We start from the raw sequence: 21,572 nt of genomic DNA, 5'->3' as shown, positions 1-21,572 counted from the left end.
GCTGTACAGACCCAGTTATCTTCCTTATGGAGGACAGCAAAGTCTTAAGGATTTGAATCTGTATAGTTTGGAGAAAAGAAAGGGGGACATGATGGGAATCTTTATATATTAAAGGACTAAATAAGGGTCAGGAGAGGAGTGATTTTAGAAAAGAGGACACAGTGAGAGGTTAATTCAGAAGCAATGTGTGAAAATATTACTTATTACTGAAAGAGTAGTAGATGCTTGGAACAAACTTCCAGCAGATGTGGTAGGTAAATCTACAATAACAGAATGTAACCTGCCTGGTATATACATATATCTGTCCTAAGATAATAAGAAGGGAGATACTATAAGAGCCGACTAGATGGAGGAGGGGGGCTTCTTCTGCTGACTATCTCCTATGTTTCTATGACAGGTAACACACCAGCCTTGTTCGGCCATTATTCAGAAGCTCTTCAGCCTGTGCAAATAACAAGAAGGTTCCCATTCACCGAGAACAAGCAGCGATCTCGGACGTGAAGAATCCTTGAATCTATTTAGTGATTATATAACCAGCTTACAGTGAATATAGACTTTGTATGTGTGCGTCACGCTTAGATACGGAGTGTGATCCCCGCTGCGGCCAGGGCGTGATATGGGGGTACCCTGCATATATATAATATAGGAGGAGGAGGGTGATCCATCCCGGTCAGATCAGCCATACTGGCCATGTCATAGGGCGAGCGGCGAGGTTCTGTCTGTGGGAGGAGCCGCTAATGTCATAAATACATTCATCATCGCTCCCATTGTCCGCCATGCTAGCAGGCCCCATCCCCGGAGCTCCTGTTATCTCCTTATTACACCTGCTACAGTTAAGAGATCAGGCGGAATTTTTTTCAGCAGAATCCAGGGTTTTGGGACTGTTAATTATTCTCGGAGGGTTAGTGGGGCCCTAATCTTTGGCTGGCACGCAGCATCTCTAACTGTCTGAATCCTCCTCCTGTAGCTGCTGATAATACACCATCTGCATGAATGAACTCAATTATCAGGCCCAGTGCAGCGCCGCTGACACCACTGCACAAGCCGATAATAAATGTGTAGTAATGACACGCCGCGCCCGATTATCTCCCCGATATATATCCCTTTACTTCAATTGTTTGACTATCTAGAAATGACTGGTGATAAACGCAGGCTTCGGGGCTGAAACAGACGCTCCTTATAGCGCCCCTCGGCCCAGCTGAGCTCATTTAACCTAAAAATGTCCCGCTGCAAAATTCAGCAAACTGCGACAGTACGCGAGGAATCCGATGAGTACAGATCCAAAAATTAGATAATTTATATATAATATATATATTAAAAATATATTTAAAAAAATATTTTTTAAAATATATTTTTAGGTCTATAATGTTTAAAGGATTATTATTAAATTTAAAGGGGAAAATCGGGGACAGATGTGTGAAAAAAATACATAAATACATTTTCTTGTCATAAATTGGGTTAAAAAAAAAAATCTGGACAAATATTAGGTGTGTGAAAATATAAATCCAATATGGCAAGGTGTGCAATATACTTTTTTTTTTTTTTACAATTTGTTTAATTTGTATTTTCTATAATTGTATCGGAATGTTTTTGTTTACAAATCCTATTTATAGAAATATATTTTTTTTTTACTTTTAGCAGCTTTTTTTTTTTTTTACTTTATATAACTTTAAAAATGTGTACTGTGTACTGTAGATGGGGGAACAAACCCCCTGCTCTGTATAGCAGCCATCAGCAGCACAGGAGATCGGAACTGAGCAGAGAGATTGGGAACTGCAGGGATTATATCCCCCATAGCTGCTAGGCACCACAAGTATGTTTGCAAAAATAAAAAATAAAAATATATATATATAGTTAAAAAAATAAATACATAATTAAATTATTTTACAAAGAAATATACCTTTATTAAACCAATGACAGGCTCCAGAATACCCCTTTAAGAACTGGTCTGTTAAAGGGGTACTCTGGCCTGGGGGTATTTTTCAGCTATGGCCAGGGATGGGGTGGTTATGGACAGTGGAGGTCACCTACCTACCCCGTTCCAGCGCTGGGTCCCGGATCGCGCCGCCTGGTACACCCATCTCACGGTCGTTTCCTGATGTGAGCTGCCGCAAGAGACGTGATGTCTCAAGGCAGCTCAGCCATTCAGCGGCCGAGGCGGGACTTTGCTATGGCAGCTGAATGGCTGAGCTGCCTTAAGACGTCACTTCTCATGCGGCAGCTCACACCAGGAAATGGCCACGGGACGGGTGTACCAGGCGCTGGAACGCGGTAGATAAGTGACCTCCGCCTTCCAAAACCACCCCATCCCCGGCCATAGCTGAAAAATACCCCCTGGCCGGAGTATCCCTTTAAGGTTAACTGTTTTGGCTGCCCATAGCAACCAATCAGAGGACAGCTTTAATTTCACTAGAACAGTTTCAGAATTGAAACTCTGATTGGTTGCTATGGGCAACAAGGACAGCTTATCCTTTGAAGGGTTTTGATAAATGAGGCAGAATATGGATGCAGGTTATATATATATTTTTTTGCTTCCCGTGATTTTTGTGTATTTTTATGTTTTCCATACATAAGAAGCGTCTAGTGCACAGTGCAGAAAAACTCCATTTACACAGTGTCAGGGTCAATTGCCACCTGAGGCTATCCTGAAATACCTCCCCCCGCCTCATCAGGGGTCAAAACCACCACAGTCTATAACATGAACATAACTGTCTCCAATCTAAGGTGACTGCCCCCATAGACCAAAACCACCACTGTCTATGACCTGAGGTACCTGCCACCATAGGCCCAAACCACCATTGTCTACAATCTGAGGTGACTGCACCCATAGACCAAAACCACCATTGTCTATGACCTGAGGTACCTGCCCCCATAGGCCTAAACCACCATTGTCTAAAATCTGAGGTGACTACCCCCATGGGCCAAAACCATCATTGTCTATGACCTGAGGTGACTACCCCCATGGGCCAAAACCATCATTGTCTATGACTTGAGGTGACTGCCACTATAGGTTCAAACCACCATTGTCTACAATCTGAGGTGACTGTCCCCATGGGCCAAAACCACCATTGTCTACAATCTGAGGGGACTCTATATTAAGGGTCTGTTTGGTTCCTTTGGACCGTAGAGTCACAGTGGGTTTAGATAACCTGTATAACATGTTCAGCCAGGTCCACAATGGCTCCATAGCCCAGTGGGTTGTTTCATTGTTCAGTCTTGCCTGATGTCAATGCAGGTAATGTGTGAATTAACAATGTTCTGTGCACATAGCAACAATAGCAGCACCCACTATATACGTATATAGTAGGTATACAGGACATATACAAGGGGTTCTCCTGCTCATTACCCACAGCGGGGAATCTGCTCCTGACCATATCATATTATCCTGATGGACATCATGCGTCCATGTCGGCAGCTCCCCCCGATACTTATAACCAGGGATGAGGACAGTAGTAGTATGGCCATCATGTAATGGAGGAGACTCGTCACGTCTCTGATACCATAGGGGCAGTGAAGCCGCGGTGCGATGCTGAATGTGATGCATTGCTATGGTTAAAATAGGATGTGATGTTGCTATAGCAACCAGCCCGGCCATTTCACCACCTCCTATAGAGAAGAATGGAGGTCCCCTCGTACAGCGGCTTCTTCTTCTTCTTCATTCTTCTTCCCTTCACTTGTTGCAAACAGGGAACATGGGACTTTATCACCCTGAAATGTGTGATTATTGGGGCCCCAGTAACATGTAAGAGGTTGTTTAGTGGCAGGGGTAGTTGCACTTGTGATTTTCAGCTGGATTTGTCCCTGTTATACGGTCCAAGTTCAGGTGCACCCCTGTAAGAGCCCCCAATAACATGGAATAAAACCCAAATATACATCCTTAATTAAGTACCTTTCTAATATGTATATGTAAATATTCTGGCACATGCCGCGTTTTTTTTTTTTTTTTTGGGTGGACGTACATTATAACAAGGGAAATTCACACTGCAAAGTGTTTGCTGCCGCCTGCTGGTGGATATTGGTTACACAATGTTAGAACCAAAATAAAAGACATTTAACGAGTTAAAAAAAAAACAACAACTTTATTCTACTATGAATGATTTAACTATGCAAAGAGGTAGTATTAACCCGTTACTGCCAAAGCCCTTCCTTTTTAGCTATAACTCTATTATTTAATGTCATTTTGATGTTTATATACGATAATTCACTGATAAAATTTTAGTAAAAAGAAGTTTTCGAGTGGGAATAGTAAAAAAATTCTTTTTAGATTTTTATCTTTTTTTAAAGTGAATGCACCATCATGAATTTGGATGTTTTTTATTGTCAGTCCCTTATCAGCAGCGGTGCTGAGATCCTGGTGGCGCGGTTCTTTGGGCAGCGGCCGGGCTCTATGCACTGCAGACAGGCTTGGCACCCCCCAGTGTAATGATATCCCCTCCCCTCAGTGATGCGGCTTTATTGAATCAAGCATAGCTGGATCACTGAGGGGATATCATTACACTGGGGGTGCCAAGCCCGTCTGCAGTGCATAGAGCCCGGCCGCTGCACAAGAAAACTACCAAATGCGGGGACTGGGTGGCTTTTTTTAAAAAAAGACCAAACCACCGCAATCCCTGCCCCAGTGCCGATAAGGTACTAGAAAAAAAATAATTTAAATTCGTTATGGTACATTCGTTTTAACTGTCTAAGGCTGGGTTCAAATGTTTTGATCTGTTTACCCATTGACTTACATGATAAAAAAATGGATAATAAAATGGATCAAAACGCATGTTTTTTTAGCATACACACACACACACACACACACATTATTTATATATATATATATATATATATATATATATATATATATATATATATATTTATATATATACAGCCATGCTTTTGGCTCACAAGGCCTGCAGCTCCTGATGGGTTTCCATGGCAGCCGGGGGCCTTCTAAACCAGAGGCATGGCTGTCTAGATTGCCTGCCAGAAAGTGGATCACCAGCTTCGAGTTACGCTCCTGAGTACAGTCGCTGCTGATGTGATAGGTGACCCTGCTAGGATCTGCGGTATCTCTGGTCCTTGCAGTTAGTGGGGGTGCCCCGGCTGTCATACTGACAAGTGAGCCCCCCATCCCGGCATAAGGAGGCTCACTAAGGGGTTAAGCTAAAACCTGTAGAATACACATTACAATTATTAGTGTTTTAGCCTTTTTGTTGCTCCAGAATGCCGTTTTCCTTTTGTTGCAAAACTACAACTCCCAGCATGTCCTGACAGCGGCCTGCTGGGAGTTGTAGTTCTGTAACAGTCAGACAACCAGAGGTGTATACAGCCCGCTCTTGTACATTCTCAGCGTCCTACGCTCGCTCGGCTCTCAGTGTCTCATTCCCCTAATCCTTCTCTATCTTCTTCAGCTTCACATGAATCCCGTTGACGGATCTGAGAACGATCTGAGGAACTTTCCGAGGTTCTTTGTCAGGATCTGCGAGCAGCTGAAATCTCTGTAATATAAGAGCCGCCGCCACCTTCATCTCATTCATCGCAAAATTCTGCCCGATGCAATTCCTGTAAGAGAGAACCGGCTGCGCATTATCACATGTACCGCAGTCTTACACTGCCGTCACTGGGCCGTTTTATTTAACCCTTTCGTGTCCCTGATTGGCGTCATACAAAACAGCGGAGCACATCACACAGCAATAAGCATAGGTGACCCAGAATTGTTATTTCATGGGGAATACAAGGATTTACTAACACAGACAGGTCAGGGGTGGTGACAGGTTCCCTTTAAGCTATGTTTCCACTTTGGGAACCAATCAGGGGATGGCGGCCATCTATATAACGATGAGATCACGATTATTATTAGCGACTGTCTGTATAATGGTTATCTTTTGGCCGATATGTTCCCTAGGAGGGAACGTAGGCTTGAAGTGTAAGTGTTATTTAAAATTTTAAGAAACTCTGTAATAGGTTTTATTAGGCAAAAAAAGCCTCTTTCTGTGCTCAAAAAGCGGTTTTCTCCCCTCTCCCCTCTCTTTTTATCTGCTCATTATAAGGCAAAGTCATCTACATTACAGAGGAGCAAAGTGAAGACGGGTTCTGCTGAGTCCATTATATCCTATGGAGGGGGGGAGGGGCTGAGGGGGATGAGTGAGCAGAAAGAGGAGACAAGCAGCTGTACAGTTTGGAGAATGTCTGGGCAAATAAAAGACTGTATTCCTAGGTCAGAAAGGTCAGTGCTTATCTGGGAGCTTGGTGAGAGAAGATTGCAGGATGTTGTGCTGTGCAGTGCTGCCTTTTCTCCTCTCCATGCTCACTCATCCCCCTCGGCCCCTTCCCTCTCCATAGAGCATAATGGACACAGAAATCCTGCTTCTTCTAAATTGAGGGGGAAAGGTAGGAACACAGCTTTTTGAGTACAGAAGGAAACTCTTTTACTTAATAAAACCGATTACAATTGTTTCTTACAATAACTTGTATTATTTATTAATTTCTGAAAAGTGATATTTATATGACAGTTACACTTTAAGGCTATGTTCACACTACATAAAACAACGGTGGTAGTTTTCACCGCAAAACTACGGCCGTTGTTTTGAGGATGGTACGATATAGCAATTCGTACGAACTACGGTCGTACAATGCACACAGCGTATAAGTCTACGGCCGCAGTTCGTACGGACCCGCGAAAAATGAACATGTCATTTATTTGCGGCCGGTAATGTTACAACTACGGCCGTGGATTTCAATGCGGCCGCACACGTAACATTTATTTCGGCCAAATTAAACTTGATTTTAGTGTAAAAAATGTACTGAGTGGTTTATTGGGCTAGTCGCAGTATTTCAATTAAATGTTTCAGCCCGATTCAAACATGCTAGGAGGCAATATTAAACAACGCCCATTGTTTCACGACCAGCCCATATGCTCGTAATTCTACGGCCGTTGTTTTGACCGCAAAATCACGGCCGGTGAAAACAGCGACCGTTGTTTTACGTAGTGTGAACATAGCCTAAGGGTAATTGCTCACATGCCAGATTTGTTGCAGACATTTCGGTGTCTTGCTGGCGGTGTCGGCTGTGTCCCCCCCCCTTACTGCAGACACCACCCAGCCAATCACAGGCTGCGGTGATGTCCAGTCTCAGTCAGTGACTGGTCGTGCGGGCTGTCACTCCATTTGTCCATCTCAGAAGTGAAGCGTCTGCAGTCAGCGGAGGACACCAGGGGAGGGCGGACAAGTAAACATAGTAAGATGTTTATTATATCCTATGACTACAGCTATATACAAAAAGATTCCTAACACCAGATTTAACATTCTAGAAAAAAAACATTGTAAATTGTCGTCCTACCTGGATCCGGCAGCAAAAGAGAGAAAGGCGTGGGGGTGTCTGTCTGCCGAATTCTCCACAGTAAACCGCAAAGGGTCAAACACCTAAAGCATAAAAGACAACTTACACGGTTACATGGACAATATGCAAACTATGATATTATGAGATCAGTGTGCTGCCATATATACAGCTTCAAGCTCAATGTAAAATTGCCGGGTCAGAGGTCACTCGATCTATATTATAGCTGAAAAAAAGTTGCATTCCGTTAAAGGGGTACTCTGAATTTCAGGAACTGTCCAGAGCAGCAGCAAATCCCCATAGAAAACCTCTCCTGCATATTCTTTGTTAACTCATATGTTAGCTTGTTGTACAAACATGTTTACTGTTGGCACTAAATTCAGTGCTTATAGATTTTCTCTTTTGTAATATGTTCTTAAAAAATCTAATAAAAAACATTGAACCAGAAAACCTCTCCTGCTCTGGACAGTTCCTGAGATGGACAGAGGTGGCAGCAGAGAGCACTGTGTCAGACTGGATAGAATACACCGCTTTCTGCAGGACATACAGCAGCTGATAAGTACTGGAAGATTTTTTTTTTTTTTTTTTTTTACATATATAGAAGTTATTTCACAAATCTGTATAACTTTCTGACACCAGGTGATTTAAAATTTTGTTTTCTCCGGAGTACCCCTTTAAGTATCTTATATTGCTATTGGGTTACAGTCTGTATTATAGTCTATTACAGCAAACAGTTCTGTAGAATTCAAAGTTTAAATCTCGCAGCATTTCTTGCTGCATCAGTGTCTGTTGGTTCAGTGTTTCCAGTAGTTACTAGCAGTATTGTGAATGCAGCTCACAGGCTACATGTATACATTTTTTTTGCATACATATAGGTCACATTCATCAAGTTCTCTATGTTGGATAAACTGTCACAAATAATAACACGCACAATTATTATTGTGAAAAGTGAGTAAGCACATTAAGTGATAAACCAAATTTAGTATAAAATCCCTCCAGCGGCCTCCATTACCCTTTTACCCTATAGTTTCTGCCCTTTATAATAATTAGTTCACAGTTCACTACTTATTACACTTTCCGTCACCTCTGGGTCTTTCCAGAATCCCGGGGATCTGTTTATACAGTAGATGCTCAGGATAACCCTCGCGCCTGCCAGAAATAAGACAAGAAGACACATTAATATTCATAGTGAGAAAAACATAATACAGGCTTGGCTCCATATTTTTAGAAATGGGCGACGACTGTGTGTATGTGTGTGTATGTGTGTGTGTGTATGTATGTGTGTGTATGTGTGTGTGTGTATGTACGCCTCCGTGGGGGCAGCACTGGGCTTGACATCAGGGCTAAATCTCCATCTGATAGAGCAGGGGTCCTCAACTGGGGGACAGCGGTCCAAACCCAGACCGCGGCGGCCAGCTGTCCAGACCCCGGCTGCGGCGCTGCTCCCTGCACAGTAAGTATCTATGAGCGCTCGTAACGAGCTATGCTATATGGGAGGGGGGAGGAGCGCACAGGGGGGCTATATACAGGGGAGGGAGCACAGCGGGGGCTATATACAGGGGGAGAGAGCACAGGGGGGGCTATATACTACAGGGGGAGAGTGCACATGGGGGGCTATATACAGGGGGAGAGAGCACAGGTGGGGCCATATACAGGGGGGCTATATACTGAGAGAGAGCACAGGGGGGGGGCTATATACTGGGAGAGAGCACAGGGGGGGCTATATACTGGGAGAGAGCACAGGGGGGGGCTATATACTGGGAGAGAGCACAGGGGGGGCTATATACAGGGAGAGAGCACATCGGGGGCCATATACTGGGAGAGAGCAAAGGGGGGGGTATATAATGGGAGAGAGCACAGGGGAGCTATATACAGGGAAAGAGAGCACAGGGGAGCTATATACAGGGGGGGGGGCTATATACTACAGGGGGAGAGTGCACAGGGGGGGGCATATTCTACAGGAGGAGAGTGCACAGGGGAGACTATATACTACTGGGGGAGAGTGCACAGGGGCTATATACTACAGGGGGAGAGCGCACAGGGGGGGCTATATACCGGCAGAGTGCACAGGGGAGCTATATACTACAGGGGGAGAGTGCACAGGGGGGGCTATATACTACAGGAGGAGAGTGCACAGGGGGGGACTATATACTACTGGGGGAGAGCGCACAGGGGCTATATACTACAGGGGGAGAGCGTACAGGAGGCTTTATACTACAGGGGGAGAGCGTACAGGGGAGCTATATACTACTGGTGGAGAGCCACAGGGGGGGCTATATACTACTGGGGGAGAGCGCACAGGGGGGCTATATACTACAGGGGGAGCTATATACTACTAAGGCAGTCACCCCCTGTGTACCTAATTTTAAAGGGCTGGTGAGAGAGAGAAAATGACAGTTTTAATAAGCTAATAAGCAGCAAATCTGTATGTAAATAGTTCAACGTTTGTGAAAAGTAACAAAACACGTTTCCTACTGATGTTCAGCTCGGACCTTCACCTGACAATAGACCCCGGTAAGTGGACCCTCACTAAAAGTTGTTGAGTACCCCTGTGATAGAGAATAGGCTTTAAAACACTAAATGTAAGGAATCTGTGACATCTAGTGGTCATGTGTGGTACTGCATCTTGATATTGTCCGGTTATTCTAGGCACCTATTGTAGGGTTCTTTAGGCCAGGTTCACACTAGATCAGTGTTTCTCGACTCCAGTCCTCATCACCCACCAACAGATCATGTTTTGAGGATATCCCATACAAAGAACATTGACTATAATTATATCACCTGTGAAATACTAAGGAGATCCTCAAAACATGTTCTGTTGGTGGGTCTTGACGACTGGAAGTTGAGAAACACTGCACTAGATGGAAGCATTCTTGTGTTTATATTATGGCTGCAAATCTCGGCCTTTAGTCATTAGACCCATGGGGGACCAGGATTGGCAGCCATAACCCGAACACAGAAACACATCCGTTATACACTCATAAAAACCGGCCTTAGTCTATTACCTCTCAGAGCCCATTCTATGGGGGTCTATGGGGGTCCTCTAACATAAAATGATTCCAAATCCAACAAAACAACAAAATAAAAACATGAAGCCAAAGTAGAGTGCACTAACCTTCAGGAAGACTCCGTCCATCGCAGAACGTGATCGGTTTGCTGAGTTTGCGACCAACTCCCGGAACTGGGGGGTAGAGCCGTAAGGACTCTTTAATGCACATTGTGGTATACGGGATCTTTCCCAGGTCTTCCCTGTTGATACATTTGGAACAGCAATAATGAAAATGCAGTTTCTGCTATGTATAAGAGCCTACGGATGTACTTCATGTGATGGCCTACACAGATAGCGTAATGCACCACAGAAGGTACATACAGGAGCAGGGACTCCTGCCATTAATAGGAGTCCCTGCTCCTCTATGTACCTTATGGCGCTATCTGTGTAGGCCATCACATAAAGTACATCCAACAACAAGGACTCCTGACTGTACACTCAGTATAAGCATCACCATTCAGTGGACAAGTCTGGGGGAATTTACTCATCTTTCTAGCCTTCCAGTACTTATCAGCTGCTGTATGTCATGCAGGAAGTGGTGTATTCTTTCCAGTCTGACACAGTGCTCTCTGCTGCCACCTCTGTCCATGTCAGGAACTGTCCAGAGCAGGAGAGGTTCTCTATGGGGATTTGCTGCTGTTCTGGACAGAGGTGACAGCAGAGAGCACTAAGTCAGACTGGAAAGACTACACCATTTCCTGTAGAACATACAGCAGCTAGTAAGTACTGGAAGACTGGAGATTTTTAAATAGAAGTCATTTACAAATCTATATAACTTTCTGGTACCAGTTGATTTTAAAATTTTCTTTCCTCCGGAGTACCCCTTTAACTGTCCTAATTGCACTGAATATTGTGGAAGAACGTCAAGTACAGATACAGTTATACATGGATCCCACCATTCCACTGTGTCCCGATCTCCCAGGACCTCTCGGATCTCCTCTCTACACTTCTCCTGGTGCTCAGGGTGCTGTGCCAAGACATATAATAACCAGGAGATGCCGCTGGCCGTTGTATCGTGTCCCTCAAACATGAAGGTGTCCACCTCTGCCCGCAGATCCTTATCGGAGAGGCTGCGGCCGTTCTCATCCTGAGAAGACATATTACACCATCCAGTGATGTATCCGGACAATGGAGGAGATACAGCAGCATCTAGGATACAAGGAGCCAGCATTTACCCTCGCACATAGAAGAATATCGAGAAAATCCAAATGTCTCTTCTGGCTGATCTTGTCCAATACTTTCTCATTCTTCAGCAGCTCTTTTCTCTGTTTAATAACTTTATCTGGAAGAAAATCCACAGGGAAACTTTCATTTGTTCTGATTCAGAATAAGCCAATAGCAATGGAAGGTGGAGCTTTATATTAAAGGGGTACTCCAGAAAGAAAATGTCATAATTACTGGTGTCAAAAAGTTATATAGATTAAAAAATTTGCTCTTTAAAAAAAAATCTCCAGCCTTCCAGTACTTATCAGCTGGTGTATGTCCTGCAGGAAGTGGCGTATTCTTTCCAGTCTGACACAATGCTCTCTGCTGTCAGGAACTGTCCAGAGCAGGAGAGGTTTTCTATGGGAATTTGCAACTGCTCTGGACAGTTCCTGACATGGACAGAGGTGGCAGCAGAGAGCACTGTGTCAGACTAGAGAGAATACACCACTTCCTGCAGGACACACAGCAGTTGATAAGTACTGGCAGACTCAAGTTTTATTTAACTAAAAGTAATTGACAAATCTATATAACTTTTTGGTACCGGATGATTTGAAAACATTTTCTTTTCTGGAATACAACACTTCTTAGAGGGGAGATTTAAAGGGATGACATATTGTTGTTACTGCATTACAAGAAAAGATGTACTTGTGAGTATTGTATGTCTTGCAAGGCAGTGGTGGTCTCCATTAGTACCAGAAATCATGATGTGGACGGTGCCTGGCCAGAACTATATATATATATATATATATATATATATATATATATATATATATATATATATACCCACCTGTGTGCTTGTGTGCTATTTTCAGCAATCTCCGGAAGCGAAATCCCGATGGGCTGAGGTTGTAGATGAGGTCGCTATGGTACATGACGTGACGGAACCTATAATCCACCATGCAGGTGAGCTCGTACACGGCTTTGGTGTAGGCACTGTCACTGCCAGGACAGAATACATGGTACAATTATCATTATAGGAAAGTAGTATATTGGGGGGGGGGGATGGTGTTTCCAGAATGGGGTCCCAGGTCCGTTTACATTTTGTCCTAATCCCCCCCCCCCCCATCCCATATCCCCTATCCACAAGATAAGTCATTTTAACTCAGAATACCCCTTTAAGGCAACACTGGTCACCATATATCTATCCAGTTACTAGAATGAGGGCTCAGTAGCAGATATAGAGATCCAGCCCATGGTAAGGATAGACTCATAGGGAAAGGATGTGACCTGTTGCAGCAAAATTCAGGTGCAGCCCCCCTCAGGTTGGCATAAAACTTAGACAGGTCTAAAAGTAGAAGTAGACAAGCTTTGGCTGTCCAGGCATGATGGGAATTGTAGTTTTGCAACAGCTGGAGGGCGGAAGGTTCCCCATCTCTGACCTACGGGCTGAAGGAGTCCTGTGGACACTCTGACCTATATACCATGGATCTCCGCTGTATGAGTTACCTGTCTGTCTGGCAGTTACTCTCATTGCTGAAGGCGCATTTCATGATGGTGTCCAGGGTCATCAGGCTGACATGATGGAAAAGCTCCACTGGTTTCTCGTCCGGCACCAGTCTCTCCCATTTGTCCTGGAAAAGAAAGGTGGAAGCCATTATTTTTTCTTAAGTTAACATATCACTGATCTCAGGGAGACCAGCCAGAGAAGACACTGTTGGCTGTCAGTTAAAGCGCTCAATTCAGTGACATCCTAAGTGCATTGCCCCCTGGAAAGCATCAGTTTTCCAAAAGGTCTGTGGAGCCTCAGTTACGAGTCACAAAACACAGGACTAGCCAGATATCCCTCCAGGGAAGGACCCAGCCAAGGGAAGACCACCAACACCCCCATATTAAGTGGTCCCTTCCAACTCAATTACGAGTCTAATAATATGACCAGGGAAACACCAAAGCCAGGTATCCATACACAGGCATCTGTTTTGGGATGTTGCCCCTCAACAGTGTGGATTCTGTCTAGGTGGGCTTTGGGATTTCCCAGGTCATATCATCAGACTTGTAACTGAGTTGGATAGTGACAGAAGGAGCCGGTTAATATGGTGGTATCATGGTCTACTAGGTATTGCTTCCACTGAGCCAGAATCCAGCTCCTGAAGAGGGGCAACACCCCGAAACAGCTGTCTGTGGATGTATACCTGGCTTTGGGATTTCCCTGGTCATATCGCCAGACTTGTAACTGAATTGGATACTGACTGAAGGGGCCATATAATATGGCAGTTTGGTGGTCTCCGGGCAGGAGCCATCCCTTTGCTAGGTCCTTCCCTGGAAGGATATCTGGCTAGTCCCGTGTTTTCCTTCGGTTCACCTTTCATCATTCCCTTTCATTACCGATCTGCTCTTTACATGCAAGGGATGGACGTCAGACTCGGTCAATTATAACGTCCAGTCATGAAAATAAACTCAAGGGATTACACTAGGTCTTTGGTCTCATGATGGAAGAGTGGTGGATGATGGAAGGAGGTAGACCCAGGCTGGGACCCCATCACTTCTGGTGCAGATTATCAGAACCTCTAATAATATCTCTCTCTATATATATTTTATATATATATATATATATATATTGCTAGTAGATTCAGATATTAGAAGTGATATTTGTTAGGAATTACCAGCATGGTCTTGGTGCAGTCAGCCATCAATGTCGCATACGGCTTCAGGACATCATAGTGGAAGCCTGGAGTGAGCAGACGGCGGTGCTGGAACCACTTCTGCCCAGACGAGACCAACAATCCCTCTCCTAGATAGAGACATAAAAATAACATAAAACACAATGTAATCATATAGGACAGGGCTGCACCAGTGCTAGAAATGTCACAGAACACTCGGGATTCCCATTTAGATCCAGGGGGCTCTAGCAATTATATTATATTGTGGTGATTCCCAGCTAGGAGGTGTGACTGGTCACTTGCCAGATGGTGAAATGGGCACACAGGTATGGTGGCACACCTGCTTTTATTTTAGTGAGGCTGGCTATACCCTCGGTAACCTGCCAGGCTGTTTGGGGGTCCCTTGGGTGCATATCATGGTGGTCCGGAGTGGAGTCGTGACCCACCCGGACTATTGGTACCACCACCCACAGAAAGGGGAGATTACCCAAGGAAGATGCAATGACTGTGCAGGTGCTTGGACAAGAATCACAGAGTCCAGTTACAATAAACTCTTCTTTACTGCGGGAATACTTCATACAGTGATACACAATAGGCCTTTGGCTTGATAAGATACCTTGGACTTTAGTAACCAAATCTGTGCTGAGAGCTGAGAAGGGGTACAGCCGTGTTGACTGAGTTGCGTGCTGAGAGGTAGAAGAAATTCAGAGAAGTAGAGAGGAGGATGTCGAGAGAGTCCCAACCCAAAGTAGTACTGTGATCTGCCGGAACTTGAGAAGTAGAATAGATAGAAATACTTGAAAGTAGAGAGAGTACTTGTGCCTGTGTTTTGACTCTTTTGGTCTTTGCACCACCTATTGCCCACCAGTGTAGGGCGACCCGTCCTAGAGGGTGACACAAGCCCCAGACCTTGTTACCTGGGATGAGCAGAGTGGCCAAGGTTTCCTAGGGACACCCGCGCTGCAAGATAGAGTAGGTAGGCTTCCAGCAACTTTGCTCTATCCTGATCAGTTCTTATTTCTTCAGGATACTGTCCTGCACTTTTTGACTGGCTCTCGGTGTGGGCTGGGATGATCCCTGACTTGTCCTCTGTAAGTGTGTGTTCAGCACTGCATAGTGTATAGAAGTGCTGCTTTCAAGAAGAGAGTGCTCTTGCTTCCCATGTGCATCTGTTCACTGTCACACCTCAGAGTACATTGGACACCGACTAGTTGTGTCACGCCTCTTCCCATGTGACAACTTCCTACAGCATATGTAACATGTGCTGTGAGTGGGTGAGAAGAGAGTGCAAGGAAAAGAGAAGGATAGAGATAGGTAGAAAAGAGAAAGAGCTCTCATTGGTGCACAGATCACAGAGACAATAACCCTTTAACTACTACAGCTGTGCAATACTTAGGCATACAGTACATATACTAGCGAAATCTAGTGGCAAAACTTAAGTAATACTTCACTACCACTAATACTTAGAAGCAGTGGCGTCGCTAGGCAGTTTTATCCGGGGCTCCTGCCCCGGATAACATGCCTGCTGCCCCGAATGTTTTCTCCCCCTGCATCTCCTATAGACTGTCAGTGAGTGAGTGCACTCACACTGACTGACTGTCCCGTGCAGTCAGAGTCAGTGTGTGCCGGTGCAAGCTGTTATCTGACTGGGCCCTGGTTCAGGCACTTACCCAGTCAGATGCGGGCACACTGCACACTGAATGTGACTGTCCTGGCCCCGCAGCAGGATGTGCAGCAGTCAGTGAGTGCAAGCTGTCATCTGATGGGGCTCTTACCTTACCCAGTCAGATGCCAGCCAGTGCGGGCACACTGCACACTGAATGTGACTGTCCTGGCCCTGCAGCAGGATGTGCAGCAGTCAGTGAGTGCAAGCTGTCATCTGATGGGGCTCTTACCTTACCCAGTCAGATGACAGCCAGTGCTGGCCCCTGCTCCTGGAGAGGCCCAGTAGGCTGCCTCATGCTGCAGTCTGGGGTCCTGCTCCCTCCACATAATATGTTTCCTGCTCTCCTCTGCTGTCGGGAGGAGGGGGAGGGGCGGGAGGACACAGGAGAGCCGGGACCATGAGGAAGAGGGTGGCTGGACAGGAGCTGAGGACAAAAGTAAGTGTGTATGTGAGTGTGTGTGTGCCTGCCTGCCTGTCCGTGTATGAGAACTGTGGATGTCTCTATGCAGTGTGCAAGTGTATGTGTGTAAAGTGTGCTTATGTATGTAAGGTGCACAGTGTGTGTATTAAACGTGTATGAATGCATGTACAGTATATGATATATGAGCAGTAAGTGTATGCATGTACAGTATATGATATATGAGCAGTAAGTGTATGCATGTACAGTATATGATATATGAGCAGTAAGTGTATGCATGTACAGTATATGATATATGAGCAGTAAGTGTATGCATGTACAGTATATGATATATGAGCAGTAAGTGTATACATGTACAGTATATGATATATGAGCAGTAAGTGTATGCATGTACAGTATATGATATATGAGCAGTAACAGTAAGTGTATGCATGTACAGTATATGATATATGAGCAGTAAGTGTATGCATGTACAGTATATGATATATGAGCAGTAAGTGTATGCATGTACAGTATACGATATATGAGCAGTAAGTGTATGCATGTACAGTATATGATATATGAGCAGTAAGTGTATGCATGTACAGTATACGATATATGAGCAGTAACAGTAAGTGTATGCATGTACAGTATATGATATATGAGCAGTAAGTGTATGCATGTACAGTATATGATATATGAGCAGTAAGTGTATGCATGTACAGTATATGATATATGAGCAGTAAGTGTATGCATGTACAGTATATGATATATGAGCAGTAAGTGTATGCATGTACAGTATACGATATATGAGCAGTAACAGTAAGTGTATGCATGTACAGTATATGATATATGAGCAGTAAGTGTATGCATGTACAGTATGATATATGAGCAGTAAGTGTATGCATGTACAGTATATGATATATGAGCAGTAAGTGTATGCATGTACAGTGTGTGCATATGGTGTATGCATATGTTTCCAGTATGTAAATATATGTGCAGTATGTGTATATGATGTATGTATATGGTGTATGTGTCTATATGATGTATAGAGTGTATGCATGTACAGTGTTGGTGTATATGATATATGTATATGGTGTATGCATGTATTGTATGTGATGTATGTGCAGTGTGTTTAGGGTGTGTGTGTATGCATATGCGGTGTATTAGATGTATACACAGGGGGACTAACAGCAGGGGATATTAAACCACCTTTGATGGCGGCTGGGGGGTGGGGTGGGGGGGGGGGTGGGTTTGATGGGAGGCGGGGGTGGCCGCTAGGTGAGGTAATATGTATGTGTGGAGGATGGCTGCCAGATGAGGTAGTGTGTGTGTGTATGGGTCAGGTGGGGTAGTGTGTGTGTGTATGGGTCAGGTGGGGTAGTGTGTGTGTATGGGTCAGGTGGGGTAGTGTGTGTGTGTGTGTATGGGTCAGGTGGGAGTAGTGTGTGTGTGTGGGTCAGGTGGGAGTAGTGTGTGTGTATGGGTTAGGTGGGAGTAGTGTGTGTGTGTGTGGGGGGTTACTGCAGGCAGAGAGGGGGAAATGTATTACTATGGTGGATACAGCAGATGCATTATTACTATATAGGGGAAAAAGCAGGGGACATACTTCTTAGAAATGCTTTTACTTGGCAATTTTTCACCACTGGGGTGTACTGCTACTGGTGACAGTGACCCTGACAGGAGCCCAGGCCAGGTGGCTGCCTCTTTCTGCTTAGCCACAGTTGTTATGAGTGGCAGCAATAGAGCTGGGCTAATAGAGCGGTCATTGAGGTTACTAACTTCTGCACTGGGCTCCTTCGCTAACCATTTATGACGACACTCAGAGGGCCCGGGCCCCGGATGTTTTAGGACCCTAGCAACGCCCCTGCTTAGAAGTACAGGCTTTTACGAGGGATGTAAAAACAAGAAACACCCATGGTGGGACACCACAATAGAAGAAGTTTCTGAAAAAAGCCCCGGACACCATCTTGTTTAATGGGTTCTGTGGCGTATTACTCATTTGATAACACAATTGCCTCTGTTTAGGAACCGCACTCATACAGGATTCCTATAGTCCCTGAAAATATTATTTACTCACCGATCCAGGGGACTATAAATCTATACGCTGTATCATCCTTGGGGTCTAAAACATTAAAGAAATAAATCATTAAAAAAAAAAAAAAAAATTTACTAGAATCATTATGTTACAGATCACATTGCTCCATAATATGTATATAATCACTGGGCTAATTTTCGTTTTTGCGTTTTAGTTTTTTCCTCCTTGTGTATATAAGGCCGTAGCAGTTGCATTTTTACACCTACGCACCCACATGAGCCCTAATTTTTTGTGTCACTAATTGTACTTTGCAAACTGTAATAGGTAATGTCTATGCACACCGCTTTCTTTTGGTGCTGGTTGGTCCAGGTAACTATAGAAAATTGTATAACAACCGCACTCAACTCCAGAGATGTTGCTTATTCTGCCATCTTTTTATTTTTCATATACTGTTTCCCATAACATATATGATGCATTCATAATAATTGGTAGTATACCCAATCAAGGGGACGTTTCGGTCAAAAGACTTTTTTCAACCAGTTATACTGATAGAATGAAGAAAGAAAATTAGATGTCCCAAAGGAACCAAAAAGACCTGTATATGTTGATGGTAGTGTATAGCTCCGGCCGCCATCTATACACTACTATACACAGGTTGTGTGTGGTATTGCAGCTCAGTTCCATTGAAGTGCATGGAGCCAAGTAATAACAACACAAACAACCTGATGGCAAGGGTGGGGCAGTTTTTGGAAAAAAGCGGCTTTATATTTTTGATTCTGGATAACCCACACAGGAATGATGACCCTTCTTACCTTGTCTGGCCAAAATTGCTTTTGCATAATCTGGTTGGGTAATTATAAGAGTTGCAAAGAAATTTCCGAGCCACAAGGAGAAGCCGTAAGCGTATTTTTGAGACCACTGGTAAATAAGATCCAGATCCTTTCCAATCTCCAGAAACTACAAAGGAACAGAAGTCAGAATGACGACTAGCGAGAGCGTCCAGGACTGTACATGGGGGCAAACAGGTGTCGGCCAAGAGATCTATTTGTATAGTCCTGTTGCCCTCACGGCACTGTCCTATTCCCTATTCCTCAGTAAACAGGTCCTTGTTGACCCCCCCCCTCCCCCCATACACAGGTTAATACATGTAAATACAACAGACAATACAGTAGTTGTTCAGAGCCTCTTAAGGCCCTATTCCACGGAACGATTATCGTTCATAAACTCGCTCCAATGACCGCTCGTTAACGATCACTAAAGATTTTTTTAAGCGAACGATAACACATAACACACGTGGGAACGTAAACGATATATGTAGTGTAACGATTATTTTGCGGTCGCTACATGGTCGTTTAAACGTTCGCCGGGGTGATCATGACCATATGACACACCTACTTTTTTTTACTTTTTACTTACGAAACGATTAGCAAATTATCATTCAGAGACCAACGATTTTTTTTCGACATGTTGAAAAACGACATTATAACGTTTTCGCCTTTGTCATTCGCTCGTTTACACCGCTTCCACGAAGCAATTATCCTTAACGAGCGGTCGTTGGAGCGAATTTATGAACGATAATCGTTCTGTGGAATAGGGCCTTTAGTAAATCTGGCCGGGAAAACGGGGACACACTTTGTACTCGTACTCGTATGCCAGGCTTTATAAATGTCCGCCATAGAGTGGCATACGATACCCACTGACTACTATTAAAAAAAAAAGTAAATGTAAAAAATATAAAGGGGAATAAATAAACAAAGTTAAAATAAATGAAAATAAAATAATAATTAAATAAAAATGTCAAAGCAAACTAAATAAATAGGACGTCAGTAAATGTATAAAAATAAAAAAGTATAGAAAAATAATAAACAAATCCTAAAAAGGGAAATATATAAAAAATAAAAACAAAAATAAAAGAAAAAGAAAAAGAAACTAATAATAATAAGGGGAATAAACAAATAAATAAAGTTAAAATAAACAAAAGTATAAATAAAATAATGAATAAAAATGTCAATGCAAACTACATAAATTGGATGTCAGTAAATGTATAAAAATAAAAAAATATAGAAAAATAATAAACAAATCCTAACAAGGGAAATATATAAAAAATAAAATAAAAACAAAAGTAAAATAAAAATAAAAAGAAACTAATAATAATAAGGGGAATAAACAAATAAATAAAGTTAAAATAAACAAAAGTATAAATAAAATAATGAATAAAAATGTCAATGCAAACTACATAAATTGGATGTCAGTAAATGTATAAAAATAAAAAAAAGTATAAACAAATAATAAAACAAATTAAACAAATGATAAAAAGGGAATAAACAAAAATAAAAAAATAAAAACAAAAATAAAATCAATAAAAATAAAATAAAAATAATAATAAAAAGGGGAATAAATAAACAAATAAATAAAAATGTCAATGCAAACTACATAAATAGGATGTCAGTAAATGTATAAATATAAAAACGTCTGGCATGATGTCTATGTGTGTGGGATGTCCCTGGGAAGAAATACTCAGGACTAACAGGGTGTCCCTACTACTGATGTGTATGGTCTATAAAGGATTGCCCAGACTGGATACAACTGTAACAAATCTGCAGCTGAATTAGGTTCAGTTCTTGCAGCTCCTGGATGTTTCCAAAAATGTGTGTTCACCCCTTACAGAAAAAACCTAGGGTTAGGCTGGTGTATCAGAAACATTGCCATGACTGATACACAATATACTGACTATATAGCAGCTTACCTCCCGAGCATTCCCATACAGCCAGTGACACAGGGGACCTGGGAAGGGTCTGTATGCTGCAACCTGATCCCTCCAGGTCACATACAGTTTAGTGACTATAAACACCAAGTACAGGAGACCAAGCCAAGCAGCCCAGTGCCAGAGATCTGTGGCCTGCAGGGAAAGCAGGGCATCAGCCAGAGGGAGGAAAGCCATGCCAACCTGGGTACAGTGATAGCACCATGGATCTGGGCACAGACTGGAGCTGGTGCAGACCTCCCAGCATTTCCACATCACAGGGGAGGAAGCTGAGAACAGCCAATGTATTATGTGCAGAGGAGGAGTCATGTACAATACAGTGCAGGGAAGGGGGAAGGGGGAAATGGGGGAAGGGGCAGCTGGATGTGCAGCTATTATGTGCTGGGCTGCTCACCAGTCCTGTGCATCAAGATGGATTTCTTTTCTTACCCCCAGCTACATGATCACAGGGCTGCATTACACGGACCGACCCCTGACAGTAAGGGTACTATTACACAGAACGATAATCGCTTCGGCCGATTATCGCTCCGTGTAATAA

At 43.5% G+C, this 21,572-nt stretch overlaps 1 protein-coding gene across 3 annotated transcripts; it reads right to left on the bottom strand.

Annotated features, from left to right (window-relative positions):
• Positions 1 to 4,855: 4,855 nt before the first annotated feature.
• LOC138798861 (cytochrome P450 4A24-like) lies at positions 4,856 to 21,252 on the bottom strand. Of its 3 annotated transcripts, none has more exons than XM_069979474.1 (12): positions 21,017 to 21,252; positions 19,083 to 19,227; positions 18,313 to 18,357; positions 14,173 to 14,300; positions 13,019 to 13,143; positions 12,360 to 12,511; positions 11,542 to 11,648; positions 11,263 to 11,453; positions 10,433 to 10,566; positions 8,402 to 8,466; positions 7,321 to 7,403; positions 4,856 to 5,544 (listed from the first exon to the last, which is right to left on the bottom strand). In XM_069979474.1, the coding sequence occupies exons 1-12, from the start codon at positions 21,209 to 21,211 to the stop codon at positions 5,370 to 5,372; spliced, it is 1,545 nt and encodes a 514-aa protein (XP_069835575.1). In that variant the 5' UTR covers positions 21,212 to 21,252; the 3' UTR covers positions 4,856 to 5,369. The 3 variants fall into 3 exon arrangements, with proteins under 3 accessions (XP_069835575.1, XP_069835577.1, XP_069835576.1); XM_069979476.1 differs by having other exon boundaries at positions 12,360 to 12,457; XM_069979475.1 differs by lacking the exon at positions 18,313 to 18,357.
• Positions 21,253 to 21,572: the final 320 nt, after the last annotated feature.

The sequence above is a fragment of the Dendropsophus ebraccatus genome, chromosome 8, assembly GCF_027789765.1.
Source record: "Dendropsophus ebraccatus isolate aDenEbr1 chromosome 8, aDenEbr1.pat, whole genome shotgun sequence".
NCBI classification, from domain to species: Eukaryota; Metazoa; Chordata; class Amphibia; order Anura; family Hylidae; genus Dendropsophus; species Dendropsophus ebraccatus.
This window is presented reverse-complemented; position numbering and strand designations above follow the sequence as displayed.

Bases quoted from the DNA above. Each gene is read 5' to 3' on its own strand.
- LOC138798861 (XM_069979474.1), bottom strand. From the start codon at position 21,211: ATGGCTTTCCTCCCTCTGGCTGATGCCCTGCTTTCCCTGCAGGCCACA. The intron at 19,228-21,016 runs GTAAGCTGCTAT...GTTCCTTTGTAG, and splicing joins TGTATGGGAATGCTCGGGAG to TTTCTGGAGATTGGAAAGGA. The intron at 13,144-14,172 runs GTAATTCCTAAC...TTTCTTTTCCAG, and splicing joins ACTGCACCAAGACCATGCTG to GACAAATGGGAGAGACTGGT.